Source organism: Choloepus didactylus, chromosome 2 (genome assembly GCF_015220235.1).
Source record: "Choloepus didactylus isolate mChoDid1 chromosome 2, mChoDid1.pri, whole genome shotgun sequence".
In the NCBI taxonomy this organism is placed as follows: domain Eukaryota; kingdom Metazoa; phylum Chordata; class Mammalia; order Pilosa; family Megalonychidae; genus Choloepus; species Choloepus didactylus.
The window spans coordinates 15410582-15434867 of record NC_051308.1 but is presented as its reverse complement, the minus strand read 5'-3'; the positions used below and the strand labels follow the sequence as shown (position 1 = coordinate 15434867).

General features: G+C 38.5%; 2 protein-coding genes across 11 annotated transcripts in view; one reads left to right on the top strand and one right to left on the bottom strand.

Moving 5' to 3' along the window:
• The window catches only part of ARV1 (ARV1 homolog, fatty acid homeostasis modulator), a 37571-nt gene extending 21307 nt beyond the window's left edge, over nt 1-16264 (bottom strand). For 2 of the 3 annotated variants that reach the window (XM_037820885.1, XM_037820882.1), the window contains exons 1-5: nt 16019-16264; nt 10868-10987; nt 9455-9608; nt 5351-5575; nt 1338-1484 (exon numbers count right to left, since the gene is read on the bottom strand). In XM_037820885.1, the coding sequence (XP_037676813.1) occupies nt 1342-1484; nt 5351-5575; nt 9455-9608; nt 10868-10987; nt 16019-16189 (813 nt within the window). In that variant the 5' untranslated portion in view covers nt 16190-16264 and the 3' untranslated portion in view covers nt 1338-1341. The remainder of the gene's footprint in view (nt 1-1337; nt 1485-5350; nt 5576-9454; nt 9609-10867; nt 10988-16018) is intronic. The other variant, XM_037820880.1, reaches the window with a different exon arrangement.
• A 141-nt stretch (nt 16265-16405) lies between these two features.
• Nucleotides 16406-24286, top strand: part of TTC13 (tetratricopeptide repeat domain 13) — a 74462-nt gene continuing 66581 nt past the window's right edge. For 5 of the 8 annotated variants that reach the window (XM_037820879.1, XM_037820877.1, XM_037820869.1 and 2 more), the window contains exon 1: nt 16504-16777. In XM_037820879.1, coding sequence (XP_037676807.1) covers nt 16504-16777 — 274 coding nt within the window. Of the gene's footprint in view, nt 16778-24286 lie in introns of all 8 variants that reach the window. The other 3 variants (XM_037820872.1, XM_037820856.1, XM_037820863.1) reach the window with 2 other exon arrangements.

Genomic DNA, 24286 nt, shown 5'->3' with positions numbered 1-24286 from the left:
TGTCAGCAGCTTCCAGAGTTGAGTTCAGAGAGAAAGAAGACAATGAAAAAGAACTGGCAACTGGCCTTCCTGGAAAATTTTAGAAGCTCAGATTCAGGAGAATATGACAGGAAGTATGTTTTACAAAGAGAAACAACAGTGAAGAAATAGTGGAAGTGGGCTTAGACCACCTGTTCTAGAATAAAGAGCTATGCATGGATGTAGGCAGAGGGGAAGAAGCCACTATAAAGGAGAGGTAATAAATGAAGGGGCAAAGTCTCTGAAGACCTGAAAAGGAAGATGATTAACTGACCATGAAGGGAGACTGAGACAACACAATTGGAGGTTGGGGCTCGGAGAGGTAAAGGTTTAGAAAAGCTATCTGCAAGGAGTAGGTAGAATAAGAAATGACTAAAAGCATCAGCTACAGCTTTCCCTCATGTGGGTCATGGACAGAGCCTGTTTTCTTCTGCTTCTGTTCCTTTACTTACCTTGTCCTCACCACCTGCAATCCCCTTACTTCCCACCACAGCTTTCAAGAGTCTATGCTAAGATCCTACTTCACAACACAGAGGCTGCAGGGAAGGACCACAATCTACAAGTCTGTATCTGGAAGAAGGAAAATACTCAAAAGTGGAAGCAGACATCTGATTGAGGAGCAGAGGGAAGACTTTTGGAACAAATGCTTTAATAAGGAAATTTCATGTGCAATTAACTGGGTGTGAATACAAAGACAGAGGAGCAACACCAATGTCCAGTTGAGGTTATATGCATCGACAGAGATGACTTGCTCAGGAAACACCTGCAATGCTATGTGGAGAAAATGATGAGACTCACCAAAACAGCCTTAATAAGGCATGTATGATAGAAGGACAAGAAGTTGATGGATTTCAAGGGACTAATGGAGAATACTTGCAACAACTTGCCTACAGGTTCCAGGTTTGGATAAAAAAGAGGCAAGGAGGTCAGAAGTAGATGAGAGTCAGAGGTCAAAAAGATAGACAAAGTAGGGATGATGGAAGTGAGGGAGTAGAATGGTTGGGAAGGGTGGGAGCCAGGGGTCAGAGGGAGGGTCTCAGAGTCTAAGATCTTAATAGAAGTGATTTGGAGTTGAGGTGTTAGAGAAATGGTAAGGAGAGGGCACTAGAAGTGACCAAAACATGGATGTTGATTGTACTGAGAATGATAAAAGGAACTAAAGTGAAGGACCCTGGGAGCTATATACTAGAGTCCTTGAGAAAGATGGAGGTGGCCTAGAGGCAATGCTAGGGGATGGGTCATGTATTTTACAATTACATTTGTCTAATTTGAGAGGGACACTTGTCTGAATACATGAACACTATAGATGTTTTTAGTACCTCTTCAAAAGTCCTGAGATTTATAGATAGCACAGTTACTTCCAATATCCCATTCCATCCTCTGGAAGAAGTAGACCACTGTGCTTTCCAACAGTAAGCCACTCATGACAGCCAAAAAGGAGAGCTTTCGGTTGATGTTCAGGGTCACTGGGAAAGAAAAGCCAACTGATAAGTTTTTAAAAAACCTTCAATTTTCAAATACTTTCAAACTTACATAAAGAATACAAACACCACACAGAGAATTCCAACGTACCCCTAGCTCCCCAGATACCCAGCTCCATCAATTTTAACTTTTTGCCACATTTGCCTTAACATTCTTATCTATCCACCTATCTGTTTTGTCTGTCAATCCATTTTCTCAATGCCTGAATGCAGGCTGTATGCATCATGTTTCTTGAACACTTAATATTGCCCTGTACATTTCCTAAGAACAAGGACATTCACTTATGTAACCACTTTAAGTGCAGTTATCAGGTTCAAGAAATTTAACATTAATATAAAACTTAGTCTACATTCCATTTTTAAAATATGTTCTAATGATGTTCCTTAGAACCTTTTCTTTACTGTAGATCCTATCTAGGATCATCTATTGCATTTAATTGTAGTTGTCTCGTTAGTAGCTTTTTCTTTTTTTAAATTGTGGGGATATATGTACAACATAAACTTTCCCATCTCAACCACTCCCAAGCTTACAATTCAGTGGGATTAATCATATTCACAACACTGAGGTATCCTCACCATCTTCCATTACTAAAACTTTCTTCCATCTCTCCAAATAGAAACCCTATATTCATCATGCATCAGCTTCCCATTCCCCTGGCTCCTTACCCCTGGCAAACTCTACTCTAATTCTATTTTTAGGAACTTATGGATTCTCCGATATTTTCTTTGTACTTACCATGGGGCTTAAATTTAACACCCTAAATCTGTAACAATCTCATTTGCTTCGATACCAGCTTAATTTTAATAGTATACACAAACTATGTTCCTATATCCTTCATCCTTCCATCTTTCTGTAGTTCTTGTCACCAATTACATGTTTATACATTATGAGTCTAAAATCATAGATTCCTCATTATATTTTACACCTTTGCCTTTCGGATCCTGTAGGAAGTAAAAAGTGAACTTACAAACCAAATATACAATAGTATTGGCATTTATATTTACCGATCATTCCCCTCACCAGAGATCATTTTTCAGTCATTATTTCCTTGAATAGTCTCTCTGCCCCACTCCATTTTCCTTCTGGGACTCCCACAATGCATATACTGTTATGTTTGATAGTGTCCCATAGGTTGGTCTGGCTCTGTTCACTTCTTCATTCTTTCTTGTTTCTGCTCCTCAGACCAAATGATTTCAATTGTATTAACTCTGAGTTCTCTTATCCTTTCTTCTGCCAGCTCCAATCTGCTGTTGAACGCCTCTAGGGAATTTTTCTTTTCTATTACTGTTGTTTTCAGCTCTGTTTGGTTCCTTTTCATAATTTCCATCTTGCTACTGATACTTTGTGTTCATCTATCATTTTCCTGGTTTTCTTTAGTTCTTCGTCAATGTTTTCCTTTGGCTCCTTGAGCATATTTAGGACTATTTTTTTTTGAAGTCTTTGTCTGGTATGTCCCAGGTCTGGTCCTCCCTGTTGGGGGTTTGTAAAGCTTTAATCCTCTACTTTGACTGGGCCATCACTTCCTGTTTCTGTATGTGTTTTGTAACCTCTTGTTGAAACCTGGACATTTGGATATTTTAAGGTGTTATTGCTGGAACTTAGACCCTGAGGCATCTGTACCTTAAACTTGTATCCATCTAGTATTATGACAGTGCTTTCCTCAAATGCCAGGAACTAACAAAAAAAAAGGGAAAAAAGAAAATATCTTTCCCAATCTTTGCAGAATCACCTTTGCAAGTACTCTCCTTACAGATTTATCCATACCATAAGTTTTAGGGAATAGTTTCAGGCCAAAGCTTAGGGGCCTCCCTGGTCCTTTCTGTGCATGCACATGTGGCTTTAGGAATTCATCCATTTATATGTTTACGAATGTCCCTTCTTTCCTAGGACATAGTTCCCCATGGTCCTGTACACTGCATTGTATGTCCTACAGCCAGCAATCCTTTGCCCTAGAGTCTCCCATAGTGTCTTGTGGGAGAGCTCTGTGAACTGCCTTCTACATACAAGGCAAATTTTGGATGGCAAGTCCCTCAGGCCACCACCAGATTGGACCAGACATACTTGCTCCCAGTGTTTGCACATGGATTACTCTGCTCCCTCTGGAACTGGTACCAGGGTTCCACACTGGGAATCTGGGTCAGCTCAGTGCTGAGCTGGTGAGGGGTAGGGGAGGGGTAAGCCAGGGTTGTTCAAAGTTTGTGTGAGGGTACAGAACCCTGAAGTGTCTCATCCACCATCTTGGCATTGCTCATCTTCCAACTAATAAGTTTTTAAAAGTTTAGTGAAATGATATGGGCATGTGGGATCATGTGGTAATATGAATTGTTTTGTAAAGGTAATGTGATTTAGAATATCTGTTCTATGTTCCTATTAAGCTATGCTGTTACCTTCTCCTACTTTTCTAACTGCAAACATTTTGAGAGAATCAAAGCATCTGCTTATAACAAAAATGCTGAGTTTCCTTTCAAATCAAGAGGTGAACTCCTAAGAATATTAAGGGGAAAACAAAAAATAGCTTCTAAGGCTCTAGGGAATAGCAGAAAACAAAGGTTACTCCTAGTGTCACAGTTTGCAAGATGATAAGGATTATGATAAAGTATCAGGTAATAGGTTCATTTAAAATAGCACTTCTCACGATGTCTGGGAAAAATTAAGAGACTGAGAGCTGCTTATCCCTTTCTTGGTATAGTAGGAATTGTCCTGGATTGGGAGGCAGATACCTGGTATTCTTTCCCGGCTTGTCAACTGCCCAGCCAGGTGACTCTGGACAAGTTCCTTAACCCTCATAGCCCTGAAAGCTCATTCATAGAATGGATGTAATAATGGCTGTTCGACAAACCTCACAGGATAGAGATAATGCATATGAAAGCATTTTGAAAACTGTAAAGTGCTATGTGGTGAAACCGGACAAATACTGAGTACCTGCTATGTATAAGGCACTTTATATATGTTAGGTATTGTTATTATTCTATGAAGAATTTAAGTGTTTGACAGGTTATGTAAAACTGTGCTCTAATTATTCCAAATAGTCAAAAGGTAGAAGCAAACCAACTGTCCCTCAACAGATGAATGGATAAACAAATTGTTGTGGTATACATATACAATAGAATATTATTCAGCCTAAAAAGGAATGACATTCTGATATATGCTACCACAGGGATGAACCTTGAAGACATCATAGTGACTGAAATAAGGCAGACATAAAAAAACAAATATTGTATGATTTCACTCATATAAAATAACTAGACTATGCGAAATCTTAAAGACATAAAGTAGATTACAGGTTACCAGGGGTGGGGCTGAAGGTAGGGAATGGGGAGTTAATGCATAATACAGTCTCTGTCTGGGGTGATGGAAAAGTTTTGGTAATGCATGGTGGCAACAGTAGTACAATACTGTGAATATAATTAATATCACTGAATTGTATACTTTAATGTGGCTAAAATGGGAAATGTTATGCTATATATATATATATTTTTTGATACAATAAAAGTTTAAAAATCAGAGATGAACCCAAAAATAGAGGCACAAGAATGTTTACTAGAGGGTTACTTGTTACTGTAACAAGGTTATGTTACTGAAATAATAAATGTCCAACAATGGAATACTGATTAAATAAATTATGGTACAGTCATATAATGGATTTTGGGACAGCCAATAAAGTCATGTGTTAGTCATGAATGAAGTTAAAAAGGTTTGCAGTGTATTTTGAAAGCAGGTTACAAAATAGTTTTCAGATAATAAAAATTCAGTGTTCATTAAAAAAAAGAAAAGCAAAAAAAAAACTCCACTGTACTCTAGAAACAAGACTTTAAGCTTTTATACGGGTAGAATAAAAATATAAACGTACCTCTAATTGCCTGGAAATTTGAAGTAAGGACAAATACTTTGATGAGTTTGAGGCACAGAGGTGTGTAGTCATGTTCCCAAATGACAGCTGGAATCAGCAAGAGTTTTCCGTAGCTGGATAATAATAATGCTTTCAGCAGCAAAATGAAGTTGGGCTTTTTTTTTGTTGCCATGGGTCGTTCTACCCACAGGAAAGTAAAAATGCCAATAAAATAGGCAGTTTGTTCTAAGGAGAAAATGGAAAACAAAAATATGAATGTCCCCATACAAACCATATCCCCCAAAACCAAGTAAGCCACAATTCCAAAATGCAGCTTATCAGCTGACTTCATAAGAAATGCTTTATCAAGATCAAACTTTCTTTCTTTTACTTCTTTTTCTTCTTTGTAAAAAATAAACCCCCGGCTTTGTGTCAAATCCTGCTGGTACAATTTTAACACTTATTCCAACAAGTCTTTCATGAAATACTTCAGCATTCACTGAAGAAAAAATTAACTCCTTTAGCATTAGAATCATCAACTTTCTGAAGTTCTTTCTAGGAGATAAAATTCTGTTTAAACATCTTCGATGTAAGAGCTCACCACAGAAAGAATAAAACAGGAATGGAGGATTTTAAGTCTGAAAGATGAGACCCATTCTAAGAATAGTATATGAGGACAGTTTTTTGAGTACTTTCACCTAAATCAAATTAAAAGACTTCTTATTCATTTAAAAAATTTTTTTCCCTTATTCATTTTAAGAAAATTATTTTTTAGTGCAATTCCTTATACTTTCAGAAAGTAGTAATAGAAGGACAGATTCGAGACGAGAAGCAGCAATTGCCCCACTGGTGTTCTGTTAGCCAGAATATGCACAAGCTGTTTTGTTTCTCTTTACTAGGAATTTAACATTTCTTTTAAACTGTGCTATTATTTTTATTAGGTTTGTTAGTCCTCTTATAACCCAGTTGTATGTGTTGTGAGATTAGGTTTCTGCAGAATCAGGTTTTGCAGGAACACACATATTCTAGCAGCAACATCTGTATTCTCAAAATGTTTTATAACTTAAATACAGTCAAAATACAGAGGTTCCAAGTACACATGATTAGGAGCAATTCAAGTGATTTAGGATGGTTGACCTCCATGAAATGTGATCTGTTCCTCAGAGGAGACGTGCTAACTCCATTCAAAACAACTGAAGGGCTGTCAACTGCAAGGAACTGCTCAAACAGGCAGATCTGAAAGGCTGAATTTTGGATTAAAAAAAATTAATATAATAGTAAAGAACTCCCTAACAACAAGAACCATTTAATAATGATGGATTGTCTCCTGTCGCTGGAGATGCTCACACAAAGCCAGACCAACTTTTAGGAATCTGTAGAGAAAAGGGCTTCTTGCAATGGACAGAAGGAAGGTTAGACTAGATAAAGTTTTACATTTTTTCTAATTTAGAATTTATGAAATTTATGAAACTGCACTAGACCTGAGGATCTGCAAAACTCTGTTCACAAGACAAATATTACTGAAATATTTGTATTATCAGGTCTCAGTGATGGCACTGACCAGCTATGGGATCTACCCTTTCTAATCCCATGTTTCCACAGCTTTAAGTAGGGGAGCACACCTAACCTACCCACCTCAGAGGATGGTTGTGAAAATTTAATTAGATAATACATGGAAAAGCAGTTTTAAAATTATGAAATGCTATCTTTATGTAAGATATTCTTATTGAACTCCTCTAGGGAATATAGATAGAATTAGGAAGTTAAGACAGAAAAAAGTTAAGTAAAAAATAGAAAGAAATTTCTAAGTATCAAAATATCTGCTACAGAGTAGGTGCTAAAAAATCCCAAAATATTTGAAAAGAAGCCTGTTTTTTTTTTTTTTTTTAGTATTATATAAAAATCATGGACATCAAGCAGTTTAGCTTTAGATATTTTAAGAGGTTTTGTTTTAAAGACTAAAATTATATTGGGTTCTAGTTCTTAAGTTAGGTGATCTGTTCATGAATGTTTTTAACATTATGCTTTATAAGATATAAATGTTAATATATCTTTTGTATATTTATTATTAAAAGAATAAAGAGAGCATTAGTAATAAATTTTTAAAATCATGACAGCTAAGTCCAAATGATGTCTAAAATCACTAATAAATGGACTGCATGGTATTCACTTGTCATAAGCCTTAGCAATTAAATCATAATTGATTCCTGACTATAAGCTACAAGAAGGCAGAGATGTTTTATTTTTCATGGCTACATCTTTGCCTAAAGTAGTGCTTGGCACATAAAAGGTATTTAATAAATACTTCTTAAATAAATGAACACTACTTTATTAAGTCTAACAGGTGGTCACTTGCCTCAGATGCATTCATTTACTCATTCAAAAAAATTTATTGAGCACGTACTATATGCAGGCACTTTCCTATTGACCAAAACAAAGAACCCTGCCCTCATTCAACTTAATTTAGTGGGAGAAGGCAGACCATAAACAATGGAAAATAAATAACTTCTTTGGTATGTTAGACGATAAATACCATAAGAAAAGTAAAGCAGGAATATAGATCAGGACCATCAAAGCAGGGATGATAGGTTACAATTTTTAAATAGGGTTGATCAGATTAGGCATCACTGAGAAGGTGACATTTAAGCAGAGCTTGATGGATCTGAAGAGTCAGATGTGTAAATGTCAGGGGATAGGTGTTCCATGTAGAGGGAACAACCAGTGCAAAAGCCTTCAGATAGAAGATTATCTGTCATGTTTGAAAATGAGCAAGTAAACTAGACAGGCTGGGACAGAGTTGATATGGTAGCTGGTGGCAGTGGGCAAACTTAGAGATGTATTGGAGGAGGGAAGGTCATGGAGGGCCTTTAGGCCACTGTAAAAGACTTTGGCTTTTATTCTGAGTGAAATGGGGGCTACTTTTTATAGCAGATAAGTGACATAATCTGACTTGTTTTTATAAGACTATTCTATGTCGAGAATAGACTGTTGGGGAACTGGGCTACAAACAGGAGGCTACCATAGTAATCTAGGTGAGAGAACATAGTAGCTTGCATCAGGAGGTAGTCATGGAAGGGATGAAAAGTAGTAGTAGAAATATTTCCAGTGGCACCAACCATATTTCCTGATGATTTGAATATGGAGTATCAAAGAAGAGGCATCAAGGATGACTCCAAGTTTCACGGTCTGAGCAACTAAAAGAATTGAGTTCCTCACAACTGAGATGGAGAAGGCTATGAGTGGAGCAGATTTGGGGTGGAGAGTGGGTGAAGGCAGGGAGATTAAGAGCTTGTTTTTGGATAAGGTGATTCATTAGATAGCCGAGTGGAGATGTTGAGAAGGCAGATGGATATAGAGTTTGGAGTTCAGGAAAAAGGTCTGGAATAGAGATGTGTATTTGGGAGTTCATAAAACCATGGGACTGGACAAGGTGAGCAAGATTATGAGTGAAGATAAACAGGACACACAGTCCAGAAATATCATGGCACTGGAGTGGATTGGAGACCTTGTATTACTAAACTGTTTTATTATAATCAAAGAATGTAGAGGCAGAAAAGCATGGAAACCAGCAAGTAATAATATAGTCACAGAAATTAATTCAACACAATTCTGTCACTAGAAAAATGATGACATAAGTCACAAACTCAAATTCGGAAGAAAAGTAATTTCTGAACTGAAGGAATTTTGGGAAGTAATCGATTTCCTTGTACACAGATAAGTAACACATTTTCCCTAGGAAACAAACAGTATTAGTCTAGAAACTGGCCAATGTCTGGCAATTATCAAGCTGTTTTAATAAAGTTGGACAAAGGTAGTCATTAAAATGGATAAGAATAATTTAATTATTAAGGATTTTATCAACAACATATACCTCAAAATATTTTATAAAACTTTCTAATCTGATAGGCATAATTATATTCATACTATGTATGCATTAAACAGTAAAGTAAGAATCCAGGTGATTTAGACAGCCTCACCCAACATATCTGTGGTACAGTTGAGAATTTAGCCTCAAATCTTATATTAACTAGCTCTTTTTACCAATTATTAGGACCACTTGTCTTAGTTTTAATCAGAATAGTAAGTGCTAGTTAAATCAGAATAGAAAGCATGGCTTCTTCTTACCTAAAGAAGCAATTGCAAACATTCTATAGAAATCCCACTCCTTAGCATATCTAATCAAGTCATCTGGGTCAGTGTTCCGGTTTGAATCTTGAAGCTGCCACCATCTCAAGTATGCTTCACAAAGCAAACAAAATACGCAGAGTTTTCCATGGATCTGATAATCAAAAAGACATTGCCTTCAATTAGGTCAAGAAACAGTTGCATTTAATATCAACAGGCACAAAATAGTTAAGTATTTGTGGTTTTGAAGAATACTTTTTGAAGAAAGAATGGTTTTGAAGAAAACTAATAGCTTTTCAAAATCACAGCTGCCACGTTAAGTGCCTCTTAGTATTTATTCTGTAAATCAGTGGTTCTTTTTTTTTTATATTCATTTTATTGAGATATATTCACATACCGCACAGTCATACAAAACAAATTGTACATTCGATTGTTCACGGTGCCATTACATAGTTGTACATTCATCACCAAAATCAATCCCTGACACCTTGACTACCCCAAATCAGTGGTTCTTAATCATCAAGGTCCATCAGAAGCACATGAGGAGATTTTTCAAAAGAAAATTGTCTAGGCCTCAGTCCAAACACCCAAATCAGAATCTTTGTAAGACCCAGACATGTACATTTTGAAATAGTTTCCTGAGAGATTCTGTGTGCCCCTAGTTAAGAACCATTGTTTTAAATAGTAGTTCACCTGTCATTTATATTTTCAACATTTGTGCTATATACAGAATCAAGCACAGAATTTATGACTCTTGTATTGATGGGGTAGCAATATGACAACAGATTTAATATAAAGATTCCATCATACCTTATAAGAAACTATGATCTGAGAACAAATTTTAAGAAAATGCTTTCTGGACTGAATGAATATAAATCAACATATTGAAACAAAGCAATCAAATGGTAGCAAATAATCTGGAAGTTCTCAAGAGTCTCTGAAATTTTGGCTAAAATAGAAAATAATACAACAAGAACTGGCTTTTTTTTCTTATTAATTTCCCCTGTTGACTGAACTTTCTCTGTCAGTATCAAGTGGGAGAAAGAGAGTATTTGTGCAACACAACATGGCCCAGGGGCAGGTGTCAGACACAGGCTTCTGAGGCTCCTCCGGTTGGCTCTCTGGATGCATACTGGAATCACCTGAAGAGTTTTCAAAAATACCTATATCTAGGTCCCAATCTGGAACAGTCTGATTTATTTGGTTCTGGCTGATACCTTGGCTTGGGAGTTTAAAAGCTCCCAGTTGATTCTAATATGTAGCAAAGACTGAGAAGTTCTCAACATGTTAAGATAAAAGATTTACCCTCAAGTTAGAATTTCTCTTATAGTACTTTAAATTCTTTAAAATTAGCTATTCTTTTAAATGAAAAGTATTGCAAATAAAATAAAAAGTAGAAGTATTAGAACTTACATTTATTTTAGTATTGAAAAGAATATGTCTGTAGGCCTGGGCTTTGCATAAAATAGCATTAATCAAGATGATGACAGGATCATATTCAATATATTTGTCTACAGGTTTCTGGCAGGATTTCTGAAATAATGCAAGGTAATATTAGAGCAAGCAAATTCATACACTCTGAAATCTTAAAAGGATTGTGAACCAGCAGAGTCTATTTTGGACTTAAACAGCAATAAGGCCACATCAGTTATTTACTTAAACTTCCATTCAGACACCATGTATTCATTTACATAGAAGTAGTTTCAGAAATGACCAAATATCAACTATGCTAGAGATATTAATATTTTAATCTCATATTCAAGAAGCTAATAAGAAATTTAAGAATCATTTTAGGCAGTAAAGTATCCCAGAATATTCTACTTTGAATTTGTAGGGATTAGTATAAATCAAGTAAATTTATAATGCACTTCCATCAATAAATTGCTGCCTGTTGGCTAAATGGCACCAGACTTTGAGGTTCTTGAACCATGATTTGGAGAAAAGCATGCATAAAAGTAGTCCTATGCCGACTTCTGAGAGCTACAAGTGAGTAAGGAAATATGGCAAAGTGCCAACACTCCTGGGGAAGCAGAAGCTGGGGGAAGCCTGCTTTTCTCTTCAGTAACATTGAGAATATGGAAAGAGAACGGGCTTTCTCTGATACAACAGAGATGCTGGAGAACCCTGGGCTGTGTGGGACTAAATGGGTTGTGAAGCACAGTTCCAGGTTACCAAAATAAAGACTCCCTTGCCTCTCAGCAATTCCTATTAAATGGCTTTTTTTCTTTTCCTGAAAGGACTTCAATTTAGAGTTCAGGTTCTCTAGACACATGTGATTACCATATAAGTGCAGGTATACAAGAACAAGCTTATTAGAAATGTGACATTTGAAACAGTATTAGTTACAAAGTTGCATCAATGCTACTTCACCATAACACTAATGGCTACAATTAAAACAAGAAAAAGCATTTTGAAATTTTAAGAACATATAATAGAAATAGAAGGAGAAGTGACCAGTATGGAAACATACTAGAATGGTCTTCTAATCACATCAAAGTGCTTGAAGAAAAATGAAGTGCATTAAAAGATATTAATCCTACACTTCGAATGTAATTGAAATGAATGAAAAAATGGATTCACTCCCAATTTAAAGAGTTTCTTCACTTGGTATATGTCATTAAAACAAATAGGTATGTTTTTCCAGTCAAGTGTACCAATGAAGGGAGGTGTGTTATTACCTCAAATTTAGATCTATCTAATGAAACTAAGGCATAGTTAATATTAGTTGAAGCTCTTTACCTGAGCAAAGAGTAAGTCCATGTCTAAATAGAAGTCACATAATCAGAAATTCTATATTCATGACAAAGATCTATTTTATAGAGTCCCTCTCTGTGCTACTCACGTGGAGAACATCCTCTATGTATGAGACTGAAAGACCTGAGATGCTTCTTCATTTAAAAATAAATATGCCTTACTTTCTCCTGATACGTTCTCCAATTCCCTAATGAATCACACCTCTTTCAGAACATAAATTAGCCAATTCAATTTTTTCATGAATATTTTTGCTGTTTCTTCCTGCCCATCATCTTTAGGACCATCCTCTTCCCCATTTATTCTCAAAACTGTTTAATTTTAGCTCCACAATAAGCAAACACATATCTTAAAAGCAGAACCCGGTAGACTTTAAGCTCAAGGGCAGTGCTGAGTCTTACTCATTTTTGCATCCAGTATCCCAAGGGTGGGAGCTGAGTTGAAAACTTTTTACTTTTTAATCTCAGGACTTGGAGAGCCTTTAAAAAATTAATTGCTTTCTGGTATAACTTTCAAAGTCTGGCATCAACGAAATGATTCTTCCTGAGTAATGCTATTACATCAGAGTTTAGCACAATAAATGCATTAGCATGATAAAAATGAGGATATTCCATGCTCTATCTCATTAGAGAATGACTGTGTACAATAATTAATCCATAATTTACTGTGCCACAATTCATTATTCTATAGATAACTGTACAGTCTGTCTCCAGTGAGATAGTGTGATGTTAGAGAAAAAAGGGGATAGGGTAGGGGTGACTGTTGACCTAAATAGCTATCCAATAATTATTTTATTTCACATAAATAAAGGTATAAAGAAACAATTATCTGATGATTAGGAAAGGGCTTTTATTGTTGACAGCATAATGCTATAATAAAAAGATAAAGATTGTTATATCATTAAAGATAAATAACTAAAATATACAGATGTATACTAGGTTTTTTCTTTGGACAACAGACTACATTCATAGTTATGTGGTTGCTATCTTCCAGATGGACTGTTACAAAAGTCACTAAGTTTAGATCACATGTAAATGACTGTTCTAAGAATATGCTAATTTAAAAATCTGGAAATGGTTCATTTATTCAACAAATATTTATTGAGTACCTACTATGTGTCAGGCACTGTTCTAGGTGATCCAGCTACTTTAATTAATAAAACAGACAAAATCTGTCTTCATATAGCTTACATTCCAGTATGAGACAGCAATGGCAATAAAGAAGTCAATTATATAGGATGTTAAAGATGATCAGTATTATGGAGAAAAATACAGCAGGAAAGGGTGAAAAGGTCTATCAAACTTGGGAGGAGGAATCATAATTTTTAAGAGTGATCAGAATGGGTCTCTCTGGGAAGACGATATTTGAAAAAAAACTTGGAGGTGAGAGAAGTATTCCAGGCAAAGGGAAGAATGAGTGCAAAGCCGTTGAGAAAAGAACTTGCCTGGTTTGCTTGAGAAATATCGAAGCCAGTGGGACTGTGGTAGAGGGGAGCGAGAGAGCAGCAAGAGGCTTTGTAAGCCAATACCAGAATTCTGGCTTTAAATGAGTGAGATGGAAAATCACTGGAAGGTTTTGACCAAAAGAATGTCATGATCTAACTTACATTGTAAAAGGATCAGTTTGGCTGCTGTGTGGAGAAGACGCTGAAGAGGTGCAAGGGTGAAGCAGGGAGATCAGTTAGGAGTTATTACAATAATCCAATGAGATATGATGGTGGCTTGGATTAGGGTTGTAGCAGTAGAGGTAGTGAGTAGTGGTTTCTGAACATAATTTGAAGATGGAACCAACAGGATTTGCTGATAAATTGAATACGGGATAGGAGAGAAAGAGAGGAATGAAGAATAACTTTAAAGTTTTTTGGCCTTAGGAACTAAAGTGGTGTAGTTGCCATTAACTATGATGGGATGACAGCAGATATTTATTGAAATCCAAGTGGAGATGTCAAGTAGGTAGTCGGATATTTGAGTCTAGAGCTCAGAGGAGAGGTTCAGGCTGGAGCTATAAAATTGGGATTGTCCAAATTGAGATGATATTTAAAGGCATGAGCCAGGATGAGCTCTTCAATGGGGAATATGTAGATAGAAAAGAGTTCCAAGAACTGAGCCACTATTAAGAGGCAAGGCAAAACCAGAAAAAAAGAGTGAGAAGAAATAGCCAGGGACGTAAGAGCATGGTGTCCTGTCAAGTGAGTGGTGTTTCAAGGAAGAGAAGGTAATAAGGTCAAATGCTGCTGATAATTCAAGTAAGACGAGAACCAAGAATTGACCATGGGATTTATCAAAGAAGAAGTCACGGGTGATCTTACCCACAGTAAGTTTCCCATGAAATGGTAGGTGGGAAGAAAGCCTGATTGGAAGAGATTTAAGAGAAACTAGGAGAGGAAACAAAGAGAGCAAGTACAAATATCTCTTGAGGAGTTTTGTCGTCAAAGCAAGGAGAAAAACAGAGCAGGAGCTAAAGGGGGAAGTGAGGTCAACAGTGTTTTTTGGTTGTTGGATGGGAGAAATAATAGTACATATGCCGGTGGGAGTGATCCAGGAGTGAGCAGAAAAGTATTGCTATAGGAAATGGAAGATGGCATCTGGTGCACAAGTGGAGGCACTGGTCTTAGGTATACAAATAGTTCACCCATAGTTATAGAAGACAGAGTATATGAATTACAAATGCAAGTACTGGATATATGTGATTGCAGAGCCTCTGGAAGTTCTCTTCTGCTTTCTTAGTGAAGCAGGGGGAATATATCAGAGACTTGAGGAGAGAGAAGGTATGCAATGATTGTCCAGAAGGGTGGAAATATGAATGGACTAGGGGATGTAATGTGACAGCAATGCCAGACAGCATAAGGACCTACTTGAGGTTAGCGGTCAGGAATTTAAGGTGCTTTAGCCCCCAGCAACATTCAGCTGCACAGGTGTAAAGACAGACCAGGAAATATGTTGGATTTAACCAGGGTTGAAATTTTCCCAAGGGAAAGAGGAACAGGAAATCAAGTGTATGAACCAGTGATTATAATGGCTGACAATAGATTATATAGGTAAGTTCTCACACTAAGTCTACTCTCTTGTATTTTACTATGGAGCATATGTTTTTAAGGAGGGAGTATTGTTAGAAAATCATCAGACTGCAAATACCACCAAAATTTATTAACTGTCTACTTTGTGACAAATTCTTTGTTAATGGCCCCAAAGAACCTCCGATTTTGTAGAATTTTAAAACATAATATCATTCTTTACAAATCGACTATGAACACCTTGAAAGTAGAACTTTTACTTCTTCATACTTCGTTTTTATATCACCAACGCCTAGCACAGTGTTTGTACAAGTAGACATTTAATAACTACAATGGATGAAACCTTAAAAAAGTATTCTAGGAGAATTCAACGTGGATGGGTTGTGGAGAGTAAAGACGGTTAACATTTACTTATCAAAGGACGAATAGCTAAGAAAGAAATAGCTTTAGTAGGAACCCAAATGTCAACCCAATCCGAGCTTTAAATTTCTCCGCACAATGCCTTTATCCATCTCCGCCCCAGCTCCATTCGTCCAGTTAGGTCTCGAGAGTCAAACGCCCCAGTCTGAGAATAGTGCAGTAGGCTAATGAGTTCTCAATCAGTATAAGAATTCACGCAACGGTTCGACTAACCCCGGGAGGGAATGTCAGCATCGAACTGAAGACTGTATTTGAGGACCCCAAAACTCGTTGATTGTTAATCATCCTAAAAAGCTGAATCCTTTTCCATTGCCTCTTACGGTCCCCAAGTCCCGCCGCACCACTTGCTTCCCAAGGACACCCCACATCTGACAACTCACGCAGATGGTTATCTTCAGCACACCATGGCTATAGTCTCGGTACAACTCCTTAGCCTCTTGGTTGCATTCGATGCACCTGTACTGACAGGAAGAGGCAGCAGTAGGAGTCGCTGCTTCCCCGTCGGCGCTCCCTTTCTCCGGACGCAGGCCGCTCCGCCCGCCGGTACCCATTTCCACTTCAACTACCTGCGAGAACTTCCGATTCAGAGGCGAGCGGCAGGGTCCGGGGTAACGTAAGAACGCGCGAGCGGGAGACTTACGCCACGCGTTGCTTTCTGGGACTAGTAGTCCTTGTGCTGGAAAGAGCGGTGAAAGACCCCAGAGCGAGGACTACAATTCCCAGAAGGACTACAATTCCCAGAAAGCAATGCCAGGTTCCCCTTCTCCCGCCCGACCTTCCCACGGTCCACCTGCCCCGCGGCGGGTTAAAGGCGGGGAAGCCGGGTGCGGGGAGAGAGGCGCCCGCACATGCGCCTTGAGGGAAGATGGCACCTGCCGGCTGCTGGTGGGGCGGCGCTGTCTCTGTCGCCGGCGCTGCCCCGCGCCTCCTGGTGCTGGTGCTGGTGCTGGTGCCGGTGCTGCTGGGGGTCCTGTCCGTTCAGCTGCACCCGGGGGCCTTGGCCACTGAGTACTACTCTCCGCTGTCGCTGCTCAAGCAAGAGCTACAACACCGACAGCAGCCGGAGGCCCCGGCAGGCGGCGGCGGCTGTAACCCGCAGTCGGGAGACTGGGGGGACCCGTACTCGGCCGAGTGCAGCGGTGAGTGGGCTGCGCAGGGGCGGGAGTCCAGGTAGGCCTCGGACCAGGCGAGCGGGGCTATCCCGGCTTGTGTGGGGCGGAGAGACCATCGCGCCGAGCTCTCGGGTTCCGGATGTGCTGGGCCGCCCTCTGGTTGCGGCGTGTCCTCCTGCCTGAGGCGACGAGCCCGGGAGCCGGTTCCCGCCTCTCCCTTCCTCGCGAGCTTTCTACCCACGCCTCCGCATTTCCTTCTCCCACAGAAGGAAAGCTTGACAATGTGCTTCGGGAGTTCAGGACGACCTCTCGGGAGTCTGAAGCAACTGTCGAAAGGATGGAGGGGGAGACGACAGGTGGCCCTTGGCAGCCTCCGTTTCCGCCGCCGGCCCAACCGGGGGTGCCGCGGGAGGGAGGGACACACGGACGGACCTTTGAGAACCCGGGCCCGGCAGATCCCGATTACCGAGAGGAGATGCCTGGCCTTAGGCCTGGAGATCTGATTTCCTGACCTCCCGGGTTGATGTCTTGAATTAAACACAGCCTCTAAAAGTTAGATTCGTGGGAAAAAAAAAAAAAAAAAAAGGGAAGACAAGAGCAAACACATTTTTGTCGGCTCTTTGACATCTTGCTTCCAGTTGTTTAAGATTGACCTGTGATCTCTGACGTGTCTCCCAGGGGTGAAAAGAATCCTGACGGCCTTGAGGGTGTATAGGTTGTAACTAGGCCCGCTCGTTAGTTAAGATTGGACGCTGTTGGCCTAAGTCAGTACCTAATGGGAGATGTCTTGGGGACAAAATACATGTGTAAGATTTTTGTTTTGAAGTTCTGTAGTGGGTCTTTTCACCCTTCATTTCCCTCCCCTTCCTCTGTGTGAGCTTTTGAGGCTTTCTTTGGGGCTTTGAAAGGGTCTGGGTCTATCAAACTCACTACTTGTTAGCTGATTGCTTTTCTGGCCTGACAGTTGCATTGTTTGGCATTGTGTACCTGGGAAAGCAACAGGTATTTTTTTTTTTAATTGATAGGAGATGTCAAGATAGCACAATCTGATTTCCTTGAGGAAGTCTCACTCATTGAGGGGTTTGTGACTTCTTTATTTTGTAGTAGGCCTTGGCTAGAAACAGCATAAATAACATGGCCGGAATGGCATTTAGCTCTGTCTAAAAGGTTTTCTGACCCTGAATAAGTTAATTACCTTTTTTGCATAAATTGCCACCTCTGGAAATTGAAGACACTATTGCAGGGTTTGATTTTCCTTACAAGGGTCTTGTGAGGAAAATAGGAAATAGCCAATGTTTATGAAGTGCCTGCCGTGTGCCAGGTGCTGCTCTAAGTGCTTTGCATCTACTAGCCTCCTTAATCCTCAACATCAGTTACCTCATAGGATCATTAGCTCCTTTTCTCATGAGGAAACTGAGGCACAGTGAGATTGCCACTTGCCTGGTATCATACAGTTGTAAAAGGAGAAACCAGGTAGTCAGGCTCCAAACAAAACTTTGCTCTTAATCATTAAGTGATTATAACTAGGAAAGCACATCTGTAGTATTTATGAGATATAGTACATATTGAATAAATCTTTTCCTCTTCCCTCCTGTAGTCATGTAATGTTCATTGGCTAAAGTAGACAGACCCAGATTATAGGCAGTGGAAGGTACAAATCTGTTGATATTATGAAGTGATCTTGGTGGCTTCATTCATTCCACAGCATCAGGGTTTATGCCAGTGTTTGAGAATACTCATTTGAGCCAACTCTGACTTGTGTTACACTTTTCTGCCAAATAATGATAAATGTAGTGTTTTAATAAAATAGGCAATTGAAAGAACCCTTCTTTCTGTTCCTCATTCCCTTACTCCATGGAGACCATTATCTACTGGTCTCTGCTTCAGAGGATGAACACTATGTAATGAGGCTTTAAGTATATGTATTTAAGTGTTTCAATTTCCTTTTATCTCCCCCCACCCATTGTTTTTTTTTTTTGTTTTGTTTTTTGTTTTTTGTTTTGGTTTTGGATTAAACATGTACTGTTGCAAATGAGCAGAGTGAATCTTTCAGTGTATCCTTGGCTGACATAAATGTTCCAGTAGCTGCCAACAGGTGCTAAAGCCCGTTGGATATGCTTTTTTATTTAGCTGGACCAGCTGGGCTGTCACTGCAGTCAGCCTCAGTAAATAAATGCTCAGAGTTAACTGCTAATACTACTTGGGGCTCCAACTGTTTCCCTTATCTTTTTTCTACTGTCCTGGGAAGAACAGATCTGGAAACAAAACGAACCATGTTGTAGCCTGAGGAGTGGCTGATGTTCTCTATCCAGAACTCCATTATGATCAACATTAGAGTCTACATAAGTGCCAGGATCCAGAACTGATCTATCTAGAATCAAACAGACCTGATCTCACCAACTGTTAATCAGGCTATCATTACTTGTTTGCCCATCCAGCCACAAGCCAGCTCCTATACGTTATCAAATACAGCAGCACTACCACTTTTTCAGAAGCCCTCCCACAGCTCTCAGATTCAGATGGCTGAGATGATGCCTATTTGGGTGTAAATCTGAATACCTTCTGTTGAACTATTTATGTGTTTCCATAAGACAGAACTCCCAGTAATTGTAGGGCCAAAGATATTGATTGGTGGGAGCCCCATCAGTCTGAACATAGTGCCCTAGCGATAGCTGTCCAAGCTGTGTGAACCCAGCAGAATGGAATCCAGGGCCAAGGGAATAGCCTGGTTCCAGGAGTGCAGCCCCATGCAGATACAACTGCAGAGGAAACACACATGGGTGATCAAATTATTTGCCTAGCTAGGCCACCCATGTCTCAGCCTGAGCCTCTGGAATACCTCCCCTTTATGTGTTCCCTGGCCTCTGTAACTTTTTCTCCTCTAGCACACCTTTACATTTCTGCTCTTTTATTTGTGTAACCACAAACTTCTGATCTTCTCTTGTTTTCCTGTGGAGAAAAGAATCTCACTTGCTCTTTTTAAGAAATGGGCTCTGAATTGAACATACTTTAAAAATGAATTTCCTTCCTTTCCTTGTTACTTCAGCCCTATTTTTAGTTTGGAATTTGCAGAGGAAATGATGATCAGAAGTGTTTTTCCCAACTCTTTCCCTCAGTTTTCCGTTTATATAGTTGTAGACACTATATGCATTCTCATTTAATCCTCTTGACCCTGAAGTAGATGCTGATTTTATTCCCATTTTATCTAATGGAAAGCTGAGTCAGAAAGAAGTTAAGCTATGTTACACCATAAGGAGTAGAAGCAGGATTTGAACCTGGTCTCCTGACCCTTTGTGTAGTGTTTCCTAGTAATATTTGCATATTAGCATAATTTCTTTCCGGTATTAATAAATTCTTACAGCTTTAAGTTTTTGTTGAAAGTTATATTCTTAAATAACTTCTCCTAGAATTCTGTTGTTGATGTATGTACAAAGATGCATCACTGAATCTAATATTTTGAATTATGGAGCTAGAGTAGATCTGTTCATTCATTGAAAAAAAAATATGTGTACCTACTAGATACTCTTCAGTGCTCCAGATCCTGGGGATACTGCACAGCAGACCAAGTTTCTCTTGTAGAGCTTGTGTTCTGGTTGGAGAAGATATAAGTGTATAATATATCCGGTGATAAGTTCTTTGAGAAATAAAGCAGAAGTGGGGATAAAGAATAATGTGGTGGAGTTACTTTGGGATAGGATGATGAGAGAAGACCGCTGGTAAGGTGACATTTGATCAGAGACCTGAATAGAGTGCGAGTTGTCAAAATCTTAGAGATATCTTAAATTGATACCCTAATTTTATAGACCTGGTAAGTTAAAGCCTAGGTAAATTATAACTTGGTAGCTCTTTCTACCAAGGCTGAACTGCATCTCATTCAAATGTGACCTTTATCTTGTATTAAGTCTATTTTTATATGTTTTTTAAAGACAATCTAAAATGTGTTTTAATGGTTCAAACATGTTTTTCTGGTAATTGCTTCAAAAATACTTTTTTTTCTCATTTCTTTGAAAATGTGGCAAAAAGAACAGTGAGGTAATGTGAACGTTTTTTTACTGCCTTCTTCAGACTTTTCTAATCTACTCCTAAGTAATGTCTTTATGGTAGTTTTCAGATAGCTGCCTCCATCTCATTGATGACATCAACACTGTCCATGTTTAATGCCTCAGTCAAGTTCAGTGATTAATTTACAACCTGAAGTAATTTGCTTTAGTTGAAATTAATAATCCCTAAACTGTTTATTTTATTTTCCTTCAGTTCTTTGTGGGCAAAAGAGCATTTAGGGTCTGTCTGTCTAATTTAGGAGTTGTTAACTGTCAGAAAAATCAGGAAGTAACTAAACCTAGCTCTATGTTTTTGCAAAGCTGGTAAGACTTGATGATTTTCACTATATATCATAGCTTAATTGAGGAATCAGTCATTTAAATACGTGAAGGAGGGTGTCTTACCACTCATAGCACTTAAATTCCTTGCAATGCCTTAGAGAGATGGTAGGGAATCAGTAGAAGGAAACGTGTAATGAGACCTATTTCCTCTTTTGTTCTGGCTATGAGGAAGTTAAGAACCAAGTTTTATGCTCAGTCATAGCAACTGTGGTAACCTTTGTGGTTAGTGTATTTACTTTATCTTTTTTTTGCCTTGGCCCTGATTTTCTGGTTATCATATATATCATGTTTTGTGGGACATCTCTTCAGACCTTTTTCTTTTTTTTTTTTTTATTATTAAATTCAGTTTTATTGAAATACATTCACACACCATACAATCATCCATGATATACAATCCACTGTCCACAATATGATGACATAGTTCATCACCACAATCTATCTCTGAACATTTTCCTTACATCAGAAAGAACCAGAACAAGAATAAAAAATAAAAGTGAAAAAAAACACCCAAATCATCCCCCCATCTCACCCCATTTGTCCTTTAGTTTTTATCCCCATTCCTCCACTCATCCATACACTAGATAAAGGGGGTGTGATCCACAAGGTCTTCACAATCACACTGTCACCCCTTGTAATCTACATTATTATATAATTGTCTTCAGGAGTCCAGACTGCTGGGTTGGAGTTTGGTAGTTTCAGGTATTTACTTCTAGCTATTCCAATACATTAAAGCCTAAGAGGTGTTATCTATATAGTGCATAAGAATGTCCACCAGAGTGACCTCTCGACTCCATTTGGAATCTCTCAGCCACTGAAACTATTTCGTCTCATTTTGCATCCCCCTTTTGCAGACCTTTTTCTTAAGGCACATATGAGTAAGTTTGCCAATGTAAAGTAGCTAGCTTATTTTGAGTAGACAGATTGGGGCAAGGAGCAATGAAGAGATTTGTAGATTTTTACCAAGCCAAGCACAGGCCGCTGCGGCAGTGGGGATGGGGCGGGGTGGAGTGGGGAGCCCTTATCTCCTTTGCTAACTGAAGAGCTTATTTCAGAAAGCCCTCTGGTTTCAGAGGTAGCATTTGGTAGCATGAGCCTTATGAGGATGGTAGCCTGTGGCATTTGTAGACTCTGGCTTTTTCATACGTGTCTTCTGTCATTAAGAATTACATTTGCCTTTTAAAAAGTCTATTCACTGCTAGATGTGTTCACCTCTTGGTGATGAGGGTTAATGTTCTTTTTTCCACTTCCCCGCATCTGGGTGAGGGCAAAAGACTTGTGCCTGAATTTAGGATCTACCATCCATAGAGTATGAGTACAGCGACGTGACTTGGTGTTACCCAGACAGAGCACTTTCTGCATGAAATATAGAGGTGGCCTGGCCTCACTGCATTTAATAAATGCTTGCCCAACTGACTATTATTTTAAAATTTTTATTTTTAAATAATTTCAAACCTACAGAACAGTTACAAAAATAATACAAGCCACATACAGAGAACTCCACCTTTTAGTGTGTTTTGGCATGTTTGTTTTCTCCCTTTCTCCCTTTCATCTAGCTATCTAAACATTTGAGAGTAGTTTGTATACATTTTGTTCCTTGAACTCTTAATAATTTCATGTACGTTTCGTAAGAACAAGGATGTTCACTTTATGTAACCACCTTAACTACAGTTATTGAGTTCAATATAAAGCTTACAGTCTGTGTTCCAATTTTTTCATATGTTCTAATAATGTCTCCTGGGGCATTTTCTCCTCCATTTTTAGATCCAGTCCAGGATTGCCTATAGTTACTATCTCTTTAATCTTTTTCTCCTTCTTTAATTGTAGAAACATATACACAACATAAACTTTCCCGTCTCAGCAACTCCCAAGCATGCCATTCAGTGGGATTAATCACACTCACAGTGTTGTGCTACCGTCACCACCATCTGTTACCAGAATTTTCTCATTACCCCAAACAGAAACCCTGTGCCCATTATGCATTAACTCTCCCTTCTCTTTCCTCCCCATCCCATTACTGGTACTCTACTTTCTGTTTCTGTGAATTTGCATATTCCAGCTATTACAACTGACCAAATTCTAAAGCTACTTCTTTCACAATGTGTTGTTCTAAAGAAATCAGTTTGTTTGGCTCATCTTATTTTACAGATAGAATAAATAAAAAATTTATCCTCAGTAGGAGAATTTTCCTTGTTTATTTATTTTTTTTAACTTTTTTTAAAAATCAACTGTATGAAAAAAAAAAAAATTTAAAAAAACATACAATAAAAGAACATTTCAAAGAGACCATAACAAGGGAGTAAGAAAAAGACAACTAACCTAAGCTAACTACTTTACTTCCAACATGTTCCTACTCCACCCCAAGAAAGTAACCTAATATAGCAACATTTCTGTGAACTTGTTTCTGCTATACCCATAGAAATTAACAGACCATAGTCATTCCTGGGCATTCCCAGAACATTAAATTTACCCACAATAGCTTATCTGTTCTTATTGGATTATTGTTCCCCCTTCCTTAATTACTCTCTATCGCTAGTTCCCCTACATTCTACATTATAAACCATTTGTTTTACATTTTTCAAAGTTCACATTAGTGGTGGCATATAATATTTGTCTTTTTGTGCCTAGCTTATTTTGCTCAGCATTATGTCTTCAAGGTTCATCCATGTTGTCATATGTTTCACAAGATCGTTCCTTCTTACTGCCGTGTAGTATTCCATCGTGTGTATATACCACATTTTATTTATCCACTCATCTGTTGAAGGACATTTGGGTTGTTTCCATCTCTTGGCAATTGTGAATAATGCTGCTGTGAACATTGGCGTGCAGATATCTGTTTGTGTCACTGCTTTCCGATCTTCCGGGTATATACTGAGAAGTGCGATCGCTGGATCGAACGTAACTGTATATCTAGTTTTCTAAGGAACTGGTAGACTGACTTCCAGAGTGGCTGAACCATTATACAGTCCCACCAACAATGAATGAGAGTTCCAGTTTCTCCACATCTCCTCCAGCATTTGTAGTTTCCTGTTTGTTTAATGGCAGCCATTCTAATTGGTATGAGATGGTATGTCATTGTGGTCTTAATTTGCATCTCTCTAATAGCTAGTGAAGCTGAACATTTTTTCATGTGTTTCTTGGCCATTTGTATTTACTC